The 13,309-nt window shown below is 55.1% G+C and overlaps 1 protein-coding gene across 2 annotated transcripts in view; it reads right to left on the bottom strand.

Moving 5' to 3' along the window:
• Positions 1 to 52: 52 nt before the first annotated feature.
• LARP1 (La ribonucleoprotein 1, translational regulator) overlaps positions 53 to 13,309 on the bottom strand; it is a 48,219-nt gene continuing 34,962 nt past the window's right edge. For both annotated transcript variants that reach the window (XM_063349582.1, XM_063349583.1), the window contains 12 exons: positions 12,925 to 13,069; positions 12,560 to 12,734; positions 11,321 to 11,490; positions 10,680 to 11,039; positions 9,336 to 9,459; positions 8,518 to 8,723; positions 8,314 to 8,420; positions 7,780 to 7,931; positions 7,347 to 7,491; positions 7,017 to 7,126; positions 6,389 to 6,516; positions 53 to 5,795 (listed from right to left, as the gene is read on the bottom strand). In XM_063349582.1, the coding sequence (XP_063205652.1) occupies positions 5,574 to 5,795; positions 6,389 to 6,516; positions 7,017 to 7,126; positions 7,347 to 7,491; positions 7,780 to 7,931; positions 8,314 to 8,420; positions 8,518 to 8,723; positions 9,336 to 9,459; positions 10,680 to 11,039; positions 11,321 to 11,490; positions 12,560 to 12,734; positions 12,925 to 13,069 (2,044 nt within the window). In that variant the 3' untranslated portion in view covers positions 53 to 5,573. The remainder of the gene's footprint in view (positions 5,796 to 6,388; positions 6,517 to 7,016; positions 7,127 to 7,346; positions 7,492 to 7,779; positions 7,932 to 8,313; positions 8,421 to 8,517; positions 8,724 to 9,335; positions 9,460 to 10,679; positions 11,040 to 11,320; positions 11,491 to 12,559; positions 12,735 to 12,924; positions 13,070 to 13,309) is intronic.

Genomic DNA, 13,309 nt, shown 5'->3' with positions numbered 1-13,309 from the left:
AAAAAGCATAATTACCACAAATTACAAAGGACTAAAGCATTACTAGAATAATGAATCACATCAGCCTAGAAAGCAGATACTCTGAATAATATTAATGTTATAATACAAGCTCTCATTCAAGTATTTTACATTTTTCTCTTTTCCTTTTATATGTGATGATGATCCTAGCACATGGGTCAAAGATTATGTACTATCGACAGAAGATGGATCATGTACAGCGGGCCATATTAACAAGATTTTCCTCCCAAGTGATACATGGTCTGTGATGAGTCATTTTAAAGTTTGTCTCTACGATAAATGCAGCTGAAGAAGGTTGCACACACTTTCTAGTTTTGGGAAACAGAAGGCTGAGGTTGGGACACACAGGGTTTGAGAAGGGCCAGCACATCGAACCATCACCCCTTTTCGAGCAGCGAGGGCCACGCTCGCCGGGGCGCAGCTCAGTGGGGGTTTCTGAGCCGCAGATCCAAAGGTTTCCATCCCCCAAGGGGACCGGGACAGGCTGGGAGAGGAGGAGGGGGCGTGGGGCTGCACTGGGGAGGCTGGAGGCACCAAGTGGTGCCAGGGACACCCTCCCACGAGGGCCACTGCCGGCACGAGCCAGCCCCCGCGCAGGGCTGACGCCTGGGGAGCGAGCCGCAGGGGGACAGCGTGGGGACCCCGGGGGTGACCCCAGCCCGCTCTGCCAGCCATGGCGGGGGGGCTGGCTGGCACCCAGGGCGCTCCCCACTCCTCTGGAGCTTCCCACCAAGGGATGTGCTTGTCACAGATACATCGGTCCTATGTTCAAGTGTCTGCAGAAAGTGAAACTGTAAACTACTCATTGAAACGCTGCCCTCCAGCCACCCACTCCACGCCACCGAGATGAACATTTTCTTAAAAAATAATAATAATAAAAAAAAAAAAGTCATTCATCTATTGCCTGTATTGGAAACTTTTTTTTTAAAAAAAAAAAAAAAAAGAAAGAGTCAATGAGGCATTTAACATCAAGTGTAGCAACCCCCTCTTAGAAAGAGCCTAGCATCCATTTCAAAACAGTGACAAAGTGACATAACCAGTCTCAGAGGAGACAGGAGAAAATAAGCATTGCAAACACAGCTTGCTACATTTACAGTTTTCTTTTTTTTTTTTTCTTTTCATAAAATAACTGGAAAGGCATTAACAGCTGGAAGGCCCCCTCTGCGCTGCCATGCGGAACGTGTACGGACACGCGGCAGGACACTGAGGTTAACGCATCGTTTTGTTACAGTACGGTCGGCCAGTCCTAAGCGAGACGAGCAGCTGCCGAAACTCGAGGGACCCCAAGGGCTACCGTGACAAGTCACCACCGGTGGTGCGAGGGGGGCAGCAGGAAGAGGGACAGAAAGGTGAATGGAGCAGCAGGACTATTACTTTAAGTTTTTTTTTTTCCCTCCCCCACCCCAAATGAGCGTGGCAAAGCAACAAAGCCTCCTCTGAAACACACCTTCCACCTCCACTCCTGACCCCATGCCAGAGCTCTGTACCCACTGCAACTGCCCGCATCCCACAGATGGGCCTCGGCAAGGAGCAGCCGGGGTCCTCCCGAGAAGAGGGGCGAGATGGGGAGCTCTCTCTCCCCACAGGCCCGATGGCCTCCCCCAGCCTTTCCAAAAGCAGCCGGGGCTCCCTCCGGCCGTGCCGGTGGCCAGCACCACGCAGCCCTTGCGAGCTGCGGGATGGATCAGCGTTCACAGGAGTACACATGCCCAACCACTCACACCACTAAAATCAAAAAAAAAAAAAAAAAAAAAGCAGAAAACATGATCATGAAGCATCCAAGCTCAAAGCAAAACCCCTCTCTGGATAGCTGTCCCTTTGTCCAGGGGTGGAGTGAGTGGGTGCCTCTGCAGACCTGTCCCCTGCGCACGCTGTAAGATGGGGGAAAGCCCTGCTGTGGTCTCAGCCTGGCACGGACCACGGCCCCCGCACAGCACAGGGATGCAGGATGCTGCCCCGTCACCACAGCATCGATGTCCCTGTCCTCTGCCACCACCCACGCTGTGACCGGTGGGCATCGCGCCCCGCAGAGCCATACTGCCTCTGTTCCCAAAGTCTGGAGGAGGACAGGCGGGAGCAAGTGCCACCGCCTCAGGCTGTCACATCTTTCCTTCGCTCCCCGGCTGTGCTGCTGCCCAAGAAAACGGTAAGACAAGGCACACAGTCTGCAAACCCGGAGGGTGGGGGACCGCTGGAATTGCTCTTCTAACCCATCTTCCCCTGGGAAACAGGGGGTCTCGCTCGGGGCCCTCAGCCACACCGATGTGACAAACCACTGACTCAGCAGAGGGAGGGGGGGGGGAAAAGCAAAAACCAAAACACACTCTTCCATGCCAAGACTAGAGTCTCAGCCTTAGAAGTTAAAAAATAATTTAAATCAATTCAGATCTTGGGAAATTCTCTGGGATATTTCTTACCTCTTCTACCACCCAAGCAATTCCAGTCTGCTCCACAAGCAACAACTCCACGGCACGAGTTGTTCCACAGAGGAGCTTGTTCCTCCTCGTTTCCTATTTAATTTGTTGCTAAAACGCAGACAATTGGCTTCAAAAAGAGAACACGCACCGATGAGAGGAGCACGGGGACACAGCAGCAAGGACCACACGGCACATCCAGACCCACTTCCACTTGTGAACAACCAGCAACCCATCTCCAGTGTCCTTGACCAGCCCCATCTCCGGTCTCTGAGGCTCCTTCCCAAATCAGGGGCAAACCCGGCCGCAACCGTAACCTCAGAGACCTGACTCCGGCTCACGAGAGAGGGGAAATCCAGAGATAACAGTCACGGCCGCAGCACTGCATGAGCGCTACTTGCCCACTTGCCCAGTTACCACCCTGCAACCCCAGGGCGCTGCTGCTGTAAGGGAGCAAGCCGCGGCCTCAGACAGGTCGCCATGCTGAAGTGGGGCCTGCCAGCGGTCCCGAGCTGCAGGGCGACGTGGCGGGAGCGGGCAGACCAGGGCAGGATCACACCACCAGGAAAACATCAAAGCAGCATCTCCCCAGCCTCGCTCAAACCCAGCTGTGCTTTCAGTTCTAGCAGCAGTTCACGAAGCTGCTCCACGCGGACCAGCCCACCTCCTCCCCAAAAACGACTAAAGCAGCATCTTCGGCGCAGCGTCAGTTCGGAAAGGCGCCAGCTTCAGCCAGGGCCCCACCAGCACCCACAGCCGCTGCTGATGGACAACTCGCCCAGGCTCCCCATCCTGACCTCCGCTCTCAGCTCCTGCCTGCTCTCACCCGCCAGCCCCGCAGCCGCACGGGGACAGCCCTGCGGAGATGACTCCTCCTCCCAGCTACCAGACACAGCACTGGATCAAGTAGATACTTTGGGAAAACACTGTTTGTTACCAGCTTCTGATTTTGTAGAGAGGGTAACGCAATTAACTGCATCTTTAAGTAGCCCACTGTGGTGCCCACTGCCGTGGTGCCAGAGCCACAACCAAACCAGCTGCAGAGCAGGTATCCCAACCCAGGAGACTGGGCACAGCGAGGCAAGCAGCTCTGGCTGAAAAGGAGCTTCCACACTTATGGTGGGAACACGGCTTTCCAGTGCAGATCTCGCCCTTCCAACACATGCCCCCTACAAGGGAACGCAGCTCTCGAGCCCGGGGAGGGTTTGCCTGCCCAAGCCCACCCAGTGCTGGGCAGAGGAGCTGAGCAAATGCCACAGCAGCTCCGCAGCCACCCCCCTGCCTCAGCTGAGCAAGGAGCGGCGCGGCGTTATCTCAGCCCTCGGAGATGCACAGGGACGCTGCCCTGAGCTGGAGACTCCATGCAGGCCCCCACCAAAACATGATGCACAAGGAAACGCATGGGAGAGCCCTCCTTTGCCGGGCAGGTCTCCGCTCGCGCCCCTCAGCAGCCAGTGACGGCTGTGAGAGATGGGTTACCCAGGGCTGCATCGCTCCCTCATCAGTCTACAGCATTAAGTGGCATCAGGGACACGCCAGCCCTCCTGCTCGCTTGCGGCAAGGACCAGTCCCTCCGGCTGCTGTGATGGATCTCCCCGCTCACCTCCCCACCAGGCTGGAGGTGCAGAGTGGAGCAGACCCACCTCCCACCCCAGCCTGCCCGGGGAGAGCACAGGGAGACCCTGGGGGGCCAAGCGAGGCCGTAAGCACGTACAGTCGCTGTCACAGGGAGGATGCTACAACGGTATATACACAACATAGCGGCTTCAGCTACTTCGTCAGCACAAGTCTTGGATTTGACTGCCCTCGGCACCTTCCCCCACGAGAATCAGGGCTGGCAGGGGGCGCTCCGTGATGGGGGGAGGCATCCGAGCGAGCTGCAGAGTCAGAGGAAAGGCCGCGGGGAAGATCAGCTCGGCAGCAATGCCGTGAGGAGTCTCTAGGTCGGGGGGCCAAGAGCCCAGTGCGCCCCAGGGTGCAGGAAGCCAGCAAGCCTCCCCGGTCCAGCTCCACCATAAGGCAACTTTTTTTTTTTGTGGATTTTTTTTTGTTTCTTTGTTTTTTTGTTTGTTTTTTTTTTTTTCTTCAATAATATTTCCAAGGAAGAAAGCAAAGGGAGATGTGTCTTTTTAAAGAGTTTTTTTGTTGTTGTTGTTGGTTTAGAGGGGTTTGTGGGGTTGTTTTTCTGTTGTCGTTTCATTTATCCAAGGGAAAAGGAAGAGAAAACCTCCTTCAGCAAAGTCCTGTCTTTGCATGCGATGGTAATTCCTGGGGCAGCGGGTGCACTGTCCGCACAGGCTCGAGTCCAGGTGCCTGCTGGCCTCCCACCAGCCGTCCTCGCAGGAAGGAGTCAGAACAAGCCTATCCTTGGCAAAGGTCCTTTGGTTGACTTCCAAATTGTCCGTGATGGAAGGGAGAGAGAGGCGGGCGAAGGGAGAGCCAGACCCTCGGGAAGGTTGAAGGTGAAGACGCTGGGGAGGAGGGACCAGGACGACGAACAGGGTGATGCTCCTGTCGCGGCGGTCAGTGTTGGAGGGGCACCACCGCACGTGGAATGGGAGACATCAGCCAGGTCATGGAGATCAGAGGCTCCGCAGCATCGTGACACACTACGGCTTCGGTCCCCCATCGGGGAACCTCGCTCCTCCGAGCTTCCTAAGCAGGCTGCCCTGCGATCCGAGGGGGGACACAGAGGGAGTCGTTGGGGCCGCACAGAGCAGACTTGTTTTGGTAAATCCAGACAAACTTCTAGCAATAATTTAAAACTTGATATATATATATAATAATAAAAAAATCTCCCCTTTCCAACCCAGCCAAAACATTTTTTTTTTTTTTGAAGAGACACTAAGACATGAGTGTGTGCACAGGAGGGGAGGGAAAGCAAAGGGTGGGTCTGCTGGGAGCAGGTCTGGCTCTGGTCAGGGTTGTAATAGCAAAATGGTGTTTTAGATCCAGATCGTCTTTGCTTTCCAGCCACAAGAGAAAAAATTGTGTGCGTTGAAGTTTCTCCCGAGCAGCCTATTCCTGGACACCCACCTTCCAGCTCCCTTCCTGTCCCACCCGCTCACGTCTCCCCTTCTCTGAGCCAGTCCCCCACCAACCCCACCCCGACCCCGTCAGGAAGCAGACGCCGCAGGCTCTCTACTTCCCCACTGTCTGCGATTCTGCAGCCGACGGGGCGGGGGATTGCTGGCTCAGGTTTTTGGCATCCTCTTGTGCAGGCTGGCTGGGTGAGGCGTGGGCTTGGCTGGATGGGCACTGGCTGACCGTTTTGCTGGAAGACTGGGATGGGTAGCGCTTCCTGCCATCTCCCCCTGATGTCGTAGGGTATCTCTTGTGTCCACCTTCCTCCCCCATGGGTGGCTGGAAGAGAAGCAGCCCAGTATCAGCACAGCCTCCTCCAAATGCAGATGCCCTCCCCCTGGACCAGAGAACAGCCTTCCTGCAAACCTCCAGTTGCAACTTCTCTCCCTGACCCACAAGGAACACGCATGCTCACCCCAAGCAAACAGCTGCCCTCCTCTCCAAATCTACAGCTGCCAGATTTGCTGCCAGAAAGCCAAACTGACTTCCAATCAAGCACAAGGGTGACAACTTGCTCTTAGGCACCTCCTTCCCACACAGGGGCACAGTCCAGAAGTCTGGGAGCCAAAGCTCCACACAATGCTGACTCCACTCAAGCCATCAGGGCTCACTTTCCTCCTCCCTTCTCAGCTCATCAAGGAAGATGGGCTCATCCAATTCCCCAGAGAGCCACCCTGAAGTGCATTTGCGATATTTAAACCCTGAAGTTTTTTTCTGGCCTGGCTGCAATGATAGGGCATGACAGCAGGTGTCACTGACTTCCCCTGCCTAGCACCACTTGGGGACAGACCACTGAAATCCTCCTTGGAGGGGGCCAAGGGGTGTTTGTTTGCAGGGGCCATCAGTGTGGTGCAGGCATTGTGTCTACTCACATCCACTCGGAAGTCCTCGAGGCGCTTGAACTTGCTGAGGTATTCTTGCAGTTTGCTGTTAATGTCCAGATTTTTGGCTTTGGAATATTTTAAGAAGGCCCAGAACTTTTCCAGCCCATAGAGCTGTCCTGGAGGAGGGAGAAAACCAAACCAGACATCAGCAGGACAAAAAGCCAAACCAGATGTCAGAACCATTCCCTCCAGGCTTCCCCACTGCTCGCCACACAGTCCCTCCTGTCCCACTGGTGGGCACAACTGAGGCAAGAGGGAGAACCTTGAGGGATGCAACCTACATCAGCACTGGGTAGCCCTCTTGACAGGGGATGTCCCCGGGCTCGACTGACCTGGCAGTGACAAGGCTCAGGCACTGCAAGATCCTAGAGGAATCAGAGCCTCGCTACAGCTTCCCATTGCCCTCCTCCAACCCCCCAGCAGTCTTCAGGCCGGTGAGCATCCACTCAACCCTCTCCCGTGAAGTGAGAAACAGGACATCCAGCTGGTCCCCATCGCATACGTTAATGTACAGCATTACGTAGCTTACCCCAAGTCATGAGAAGAGCCCCAGGGACAGCCATGCAGCTGGGCTACATCGCTGCCAACCCCAGGGGAGGCCAGAGGAGGCACCTACCAGCTTCGTAATCCTTGATGGTCTCTTCTTGGAAGTCCTTAAATATGTCTGGCCGGAATTTCTTCTCCAGCCCGTAGCTGTAGTATCTGAAAAGGCACTCCAGACCGTACCTGGGAAGAGAGCAGCACATGGTGCTCAGACACTGGTGCATACAACACCCAGGCAAAGAGGCTCTTGAGTCAAGAGCCCTGCCGCGTACCAGCAGCAGGAGGTGACTGAGGGTGGCCCCAGTCCTACCTTTGCACAAGGCAGAGATGCTGCCTTTGTTCTGCCATGACTGCTGCAGAAGGGCAAACCCTTCCTTCCCTCACTCCCGTTTTCCTCTCCTACCTGTATCCCTCCTTCCCGTCCTCCACAGCCAGTTGCTTGAACTCCTCGTACATTTTCTTGTTGAAGTGATCTCGGAGGAAGAAGGACCAAAACCGGAAGAGCGTGTTCATCTCCTGGGACTGACCAATGCCCAGTCGTTTCCGCTCTGTTTTGGGAAAAGGTGATGATTACAAGGCAGATCCTCCCAGGGAGGCAGCTCTGCACAGGGCCTCATATTCAGGAGGGACCTGTGGCTACACCCAGCCCCAGTGCTGGACACCCTGCGCCACAGCTCATGCTGGCCACAGGCTGTAGGGAAACATCAGCTACTAGGCAAGGTTGTCCTGTAGCACCCTGCTTATCTCTGTGTGCATGCTCCGCCGCTATACCCTGCCCCCCAGCTCAGCAGAGCACAGACGCCCTGCCCCACGCCCTGCAGTGCAGGCATCCTTACCATTAAGGCAGCGCCGACGGTACTTGTGGTAGACATGTTGCGTGAAGCCGTTCTCCTTGAGCAGCTCGTGTGAAGGATGCTGAAACTTGGGCAGGGACTGCGGGGTGCAGCCGTAGCTTCCGACGGCCGGGGTCCCCTCCGAGGGGCTGGAGCTGAGCAAGAGAGACTCCCATCAATCCCCTTCGTTGGCATCGCCCAGCTGGCAGCAGACCGGGGTCACGCTCCACCCTGCGGTGCTTGTCTGTTGGTCCCACTGACTCTCTGTGACCTTCTGCTCTGGGTTTTGGACCTGAGCCATGTTGTATCCTACTCGGAAGGGAACCCAACATTCCCAACCAAGTCTCATCTCATTATTCCAAGACTTCAGACTTTCCTCAGCTCCTTCCAGGGGACACAAGTTGGATCCCTTTCTGCAGCCACCTAACCGGAGACCTTCCCTGCAAGACCAGACACTGCCTTTCCCCTTCCTTCCCACCAGACTTTCCCTTTCCCATTTCTGGCTCCTCTATGATCATGCATGCCTGCCTCCAGTACCTGATAGAGGCAGTTCGGGGCCTGTGTTCCCGAGAATCCATCACCCAGCCCACATGGCACTCCATCGGAGGGTTTGAACTGTGCCTTGTCTTCCTCTTCCGCGGAGTCTGCAAGACATGGAGCATCAGGAAATGTGTTCCTTTCCTCCCCAGTCCCCATCTGGCAAAGCCCAGCTCCTGTCCCACACTGCAGCCCGGCTCTCACCTTGGCATCTATCGTCCTGCCCTCTTTCACCACCGGGTAGAACCGGGGCGTCTGCGTCGGGTCCTTCAGCTGAGGCGTGCGAGGGGTCCGGGGAGTCCTGGCATTGCGGTAGTTGGGTGATTCTGGTACAGTTGTAGGCAAAGACCGGGCGATGGTTGAAGGCTCAGGGACTCCAAACAACTTGTTAGCCAAAGCATCTGTAGGTACTGCAGAGAGAAAACCCCCCGCCCCGGGTCAAGCTGAGATCTGAGCACAAGAGCATCATTACAGCCAAGGGACACCCATCTCACAGACGAGAAGCAGCGGAGGCAGGAATGCAAGGATACACATCCCAGCCCTCTGAGGCAAGCAGCTTCAAATCCAGCATGTCACCAGCCTGGCCAGACAGCCCAAAGCCTAGCTGCAGGTCCAAGAACTGAGCTTCCAGGGATCCCACAAGGTATCTGCTTCCCAGTAGCTAACAGGAGCGACAAATCCCCCATTCCCAGGAGAAAGATGGGGGAATGCACACGCAAGCAAAGCCCAGCAGGCAACTGCCTTCCAGGTACTCAGAGAGGGTCCAAAAGTCAAGTCCCATCCAGCAAATTACATCAAAGCCCGCCGAAGTTTCCTCACTGCTGGGACACCCCTGCTTTAGGGCCTCCTCTTCTGGAGCCCCAAAACATTCAGCTGGGAGAAGAGCACTGCTCTGGGAAAAATAAGCCCACATACTTGTGGCCCCAATTCCTTCTCCCCAGCTGCCACCCAGCCTCTGAGGACCTCTCACTAGGAGGAAGGGATGAATTCAGTCCCACACACTCATGTCCCCTGTCTCTTACCTTGCTGAAACCTGGGGGGACCAGGAGGGACTTCTTGGTTTGGATCCACAGGGGGCTCTGGCGTCAGGGTGTCAAACTGCTCTCTGCTGATCATATTCACCTTCTTGAAGTTCTCCACCTCTTGCTGCATTGGAAGAGGAAGACAATGAAGCAACCAATTGCCCTCTTCCGTCCTCGTCCCATCAACTCATCATGACCACCTCACTGCTTGTCCAGCAGCCACAACGCTGGGCACCAACTGCAGCCACAAAGCCTTGGTGCCAGGAAGGGCAACACGCTGCGCAAAGGTAGGAAGGGGAGATGCAGCAAACAGAAGACAGGGCCATGCATGGGCCAGATCCGAGCCACTTGCTGCTCCCAAGCTTTCACGGATCTTACAAGGCAGCCCCACTAACCGTTGCTTGTGTCTTTCAGGCTTTCACCTACCTGTGTCACCACTAGTCCAGCAAGGTTCAAGGCAAGCTAGGCCAGGACCACACTGCCCCTGCCATGTTCTGGCATCCCTAGAGCCTCCTCCCTGCATCCTCCCAGCCACACCAGCAGTGGGGCACAATGCTCCCGTGCATCTGAAGGGCCCGTACCCCTGGCACATGCTGGCCCTCTGTCACCTGCTCTCCCCACACCCTCAGCTTCTGCCACCTCAAAGAGCTGCACTGCTTCAGCAATGTGCCAGGTACCAGACATGGCAACACCGAGCCCAGCTGGTAGCTCCAATGGGACATCCCACCTCACAGCCAAAATAACTTCAGTCACTGAACGAGCCCAGGCAAGTCCCCGACCGTGAGAGTCACCATGTTGGGACTCAAAAACTTCAAAGCAGCAGATGGGTCTTCTATAAAAAGTCCGTGCCTATGCAAACCAGCAGCAAAACGTAGAAGAATACAGGCCAAGTGCAGCCCAGCCGTCAATGAACCCATCCCCAGTAAGTGCGGTCTCCAAGGGACTGTGCCATGGAGTGCTGGGCACTACAGGCAGTGCAGAGACACCTGGTTCCCTCCATAGATTTGGCACTGCCTGCCAACACCCTGGCAGACAGCAGAGCAACGGATCTCATGTTCCAGGTCACTTTGTTACTGGCACTTTCTTTACCTGGCTGCAGCCTCACGCCATGTTACAGAGCTGTATTTATCCCCAACACAGCAGGGCATGTCACTGGGAACCAGGAATCCCAAGCTCTACAAGAGGTCTAATCTTGGCTTAATTCTACCCCAGGAGTGGGCTGTAACCTGCTGTACCACCTTTTACACCCCACACCAGCGAGGCAGCCAGCTTGCTGCACACAAAGCTCCCTGTGAGGAGCTCCACACCCGCATGTACTCCCTTCCTTGGATCAACTGCTCTCACCTTGATCTGCGAATACTCTGGCTCAAACTGCTCTGTCCACAGGTCCTGCTCGTAGTAGTACAGCCCATCGTTGATCACCTTGGCCAGCTCTGAGCTCATTTTAGCCCTGGATGTGTGGTTGCCAGTCCGGTCCCCACCAGGATGCCGGCGCAGGTAAGGAGGCGTCTGTGTCACGATGAGGATCTTGTTCACATCCCGATCATCGATCTCATAATCCGAATCTTCATCTGACCAGTCAGTGAAGGTGTTCTTGCGGCCGTCCATCTGCTCCATCTCCTCATCAAAGAGGAAGTCTAGCTCCTCAGGTTCATCTTGGTCCTTCTGCTTCTGCTGCTGCGGTGTCTTTGACTCCTCTGGTTTCTACAGGTGGGGGCAAGGGTGACACAGGGTAAGGACCACACAGCAGCACAAGCCTACTGCTTGGAGACCCAACTGTTGCCCCGTGCTTCCTTACCACAGCCAGAAGCTGCCCATCTGGGGAGAACGCCTTATTTACACCATTGAGAAGCAGCTCCAAAGGGGGTCAGATGGGGCCAGGTGACCAACAGACCTTATTTGATCTGAAACCTGCCTACCTAGGACTCAAATCACCCAGACAACTGGGAGATCCCCACCCCAACAGCTCCTACATCACCACCTACCTTGGGCCTGGCTGGGGAGGGCCGAGGTCTCTTCTTCACTTCAATCCACGTCTCTGAATCCAGGTCTGGCAGACTTGCAGACAGGCCCTTGGGCATCGTCTTCAGGTTACTGACCTCTTCTGTTTTGGTGGGGACCGGGCTGGCAGGACGTGGGGAGCCAGGAGCAGACTCTAGAGCCAAAAAGAGCCATGAGGTGCTTTAGAAGGAAGCAAGGAGCCAGGGGGGTTGTGTACTTAAAGCACCTGACTGAAGATGAGTTATTTTAGCAGCATGGCACAGCTTGTGGCACTAACTAGCATCCAGTGGCCAAGGCTTACCAACACATTGCCCACAAGTGTTGGGGGGCAGGGAGGTGGGGAAATAAGAAGTCTCCAGTTAAGTGGTGGAGGAGTCATTATAGGTGGTGGAGTCACCATCCCTGAATGTGTTTAAGAGTCATTTAGATGTGGTGTTAAGGAATATGGTGTAAGGGAGAACTTTGTAGAGTGGAGCTGATGGTTGGACTCGATGATCCCAAGGGTCTTTTCCAACCTAAATGATTCTATGATTCTAAAGCTGTGATACCAGAGGTGGCCACAGAGCTCTGCAGGTGACAGATTCCCAGACACACAAAGCTCTAAAGCAAGTGCTCTGTTGCTCTTGGGGAAACCTTCTGAAGACAGTCTGCAGCCAGTGGAAACAGACCTTCTCCTGCCAAAACTAACTCTTACGACAGCACCGAGAAGCACTAACTCTTACAACAGCACCTCTTGGGACAAGCCTGGGCTCCTGCCAGCCCCCATGCAACGGGGTGACAAGAGCAGGAGGCAGCCCACGAAGGACAGCAGACCCTTCCCCAGCACTTGGTTGACAGGTCCATACCTGCTGCCCCATTTGTGCCCAGTATCTCCTCAGCCATTAAGAAAAGGTTGGGTTCACGAGCGTTCTCTGCTCTGCCCAGCAGTAGCACAGTATTTCCAGGCACAGCCAAGAGACTTCCAGCAGGACTAACCCTGCCCGAATCCCTTCAGCCCCCGCAGAGGAAAAGTCACAGAATCAGTCTCTTCCGTGTTTCCCCATGTAAGGAGGTGGCAGTGCTCTAGGGGTCTGAGGACAGAGCCCATACCAGCTCCCAACAACAAGCATAAAGCAAACAGCAGAGCCTTGCCCTGGGGAAGACTCCTGACTCTCAGGGTCTCAGTCCTGCGGCAGCACCAACACCGCATCCCACACCTCCCTCCGCATTCCCCCAGTGCTCACCTGTCTCTTTCTGGAAGCTTTGCCGGGGCACAAACTCAGGACAATTGATGAACTGCGAGAAGTCTGTTTGTGTGTAGTCTGCCATAGGAGGGCCAGGCAGAGCCCATTTTTCTGGCTGCTCTTTTCTCCTAATCTTCTCATCCACGATTTCCACCACCTTGCTGTCCTTCAGAGCCTGGAACCAAATGATACCTGGTTAACTCAGGGCCCTGCATGTTGAGTGGCTCAGCTCCAGCCTTTCCTCCCTAGTAGGACCAAGTCAAGTACATGGAAAGGCTCCCACTTGCATCTCACCCATAGCCCATCTGGAAAACAGGCATCAGACAGGGGTGGCAAGAAGCAAAGTTCATTTTTATTGCCCTCACCTTAATGATGAGGTTGATGTCAGTGGTCAGCGCCTGCACCCGGTGGAAGCTGGCGATCAGGGTGATGGGAAGGAAGCCGTCTGAGTCCATCTTGCGACGCAGGAAGAAGTCTCGCTCCAGGTTGTCCACGCTGAAGTAATATTCTCTGTATGGACAACACATCAGTGAGAGGCCAACTTCCTCTGGGTACCCCCAAGAAAATATTTCCTCACACACACAGTTCTGCTACTGCGAGGCTGAGAAGAGACAGTCTGGGAAGCCCAGACCTGGGGCAAACTGGTGCTGTTAATCTGAGTGGCACAGAGTCAACACACCTCGGCTCTAACCCTACCCATGGGATTAGCTATACAGTCTCCAGCAAGGGCACCTGTGAACATCCCACCAA

The sequence above is a fragment of the Chroicocephalus ridibundus genome, chromosome 11 (genome assembly GCF_963924245.1).
Source record: "Chroicocephalus ridibundus chromosome 11, bChrRid1.1, whole genome shotgun sequence".
Taxonomy (NCBI): domain Eukaryota; kingdom Metazoa; phylum Chordata; class Aves; order Charadriiformes; family Laridae; genus Chroicocephalus; species Chroicocephalus ridibundus.
The sequence above is the reverse complement of the archived record's forward strand: the minus strand, read 5'-3'. Positions and strand labels throughout refer to the sequence as shown.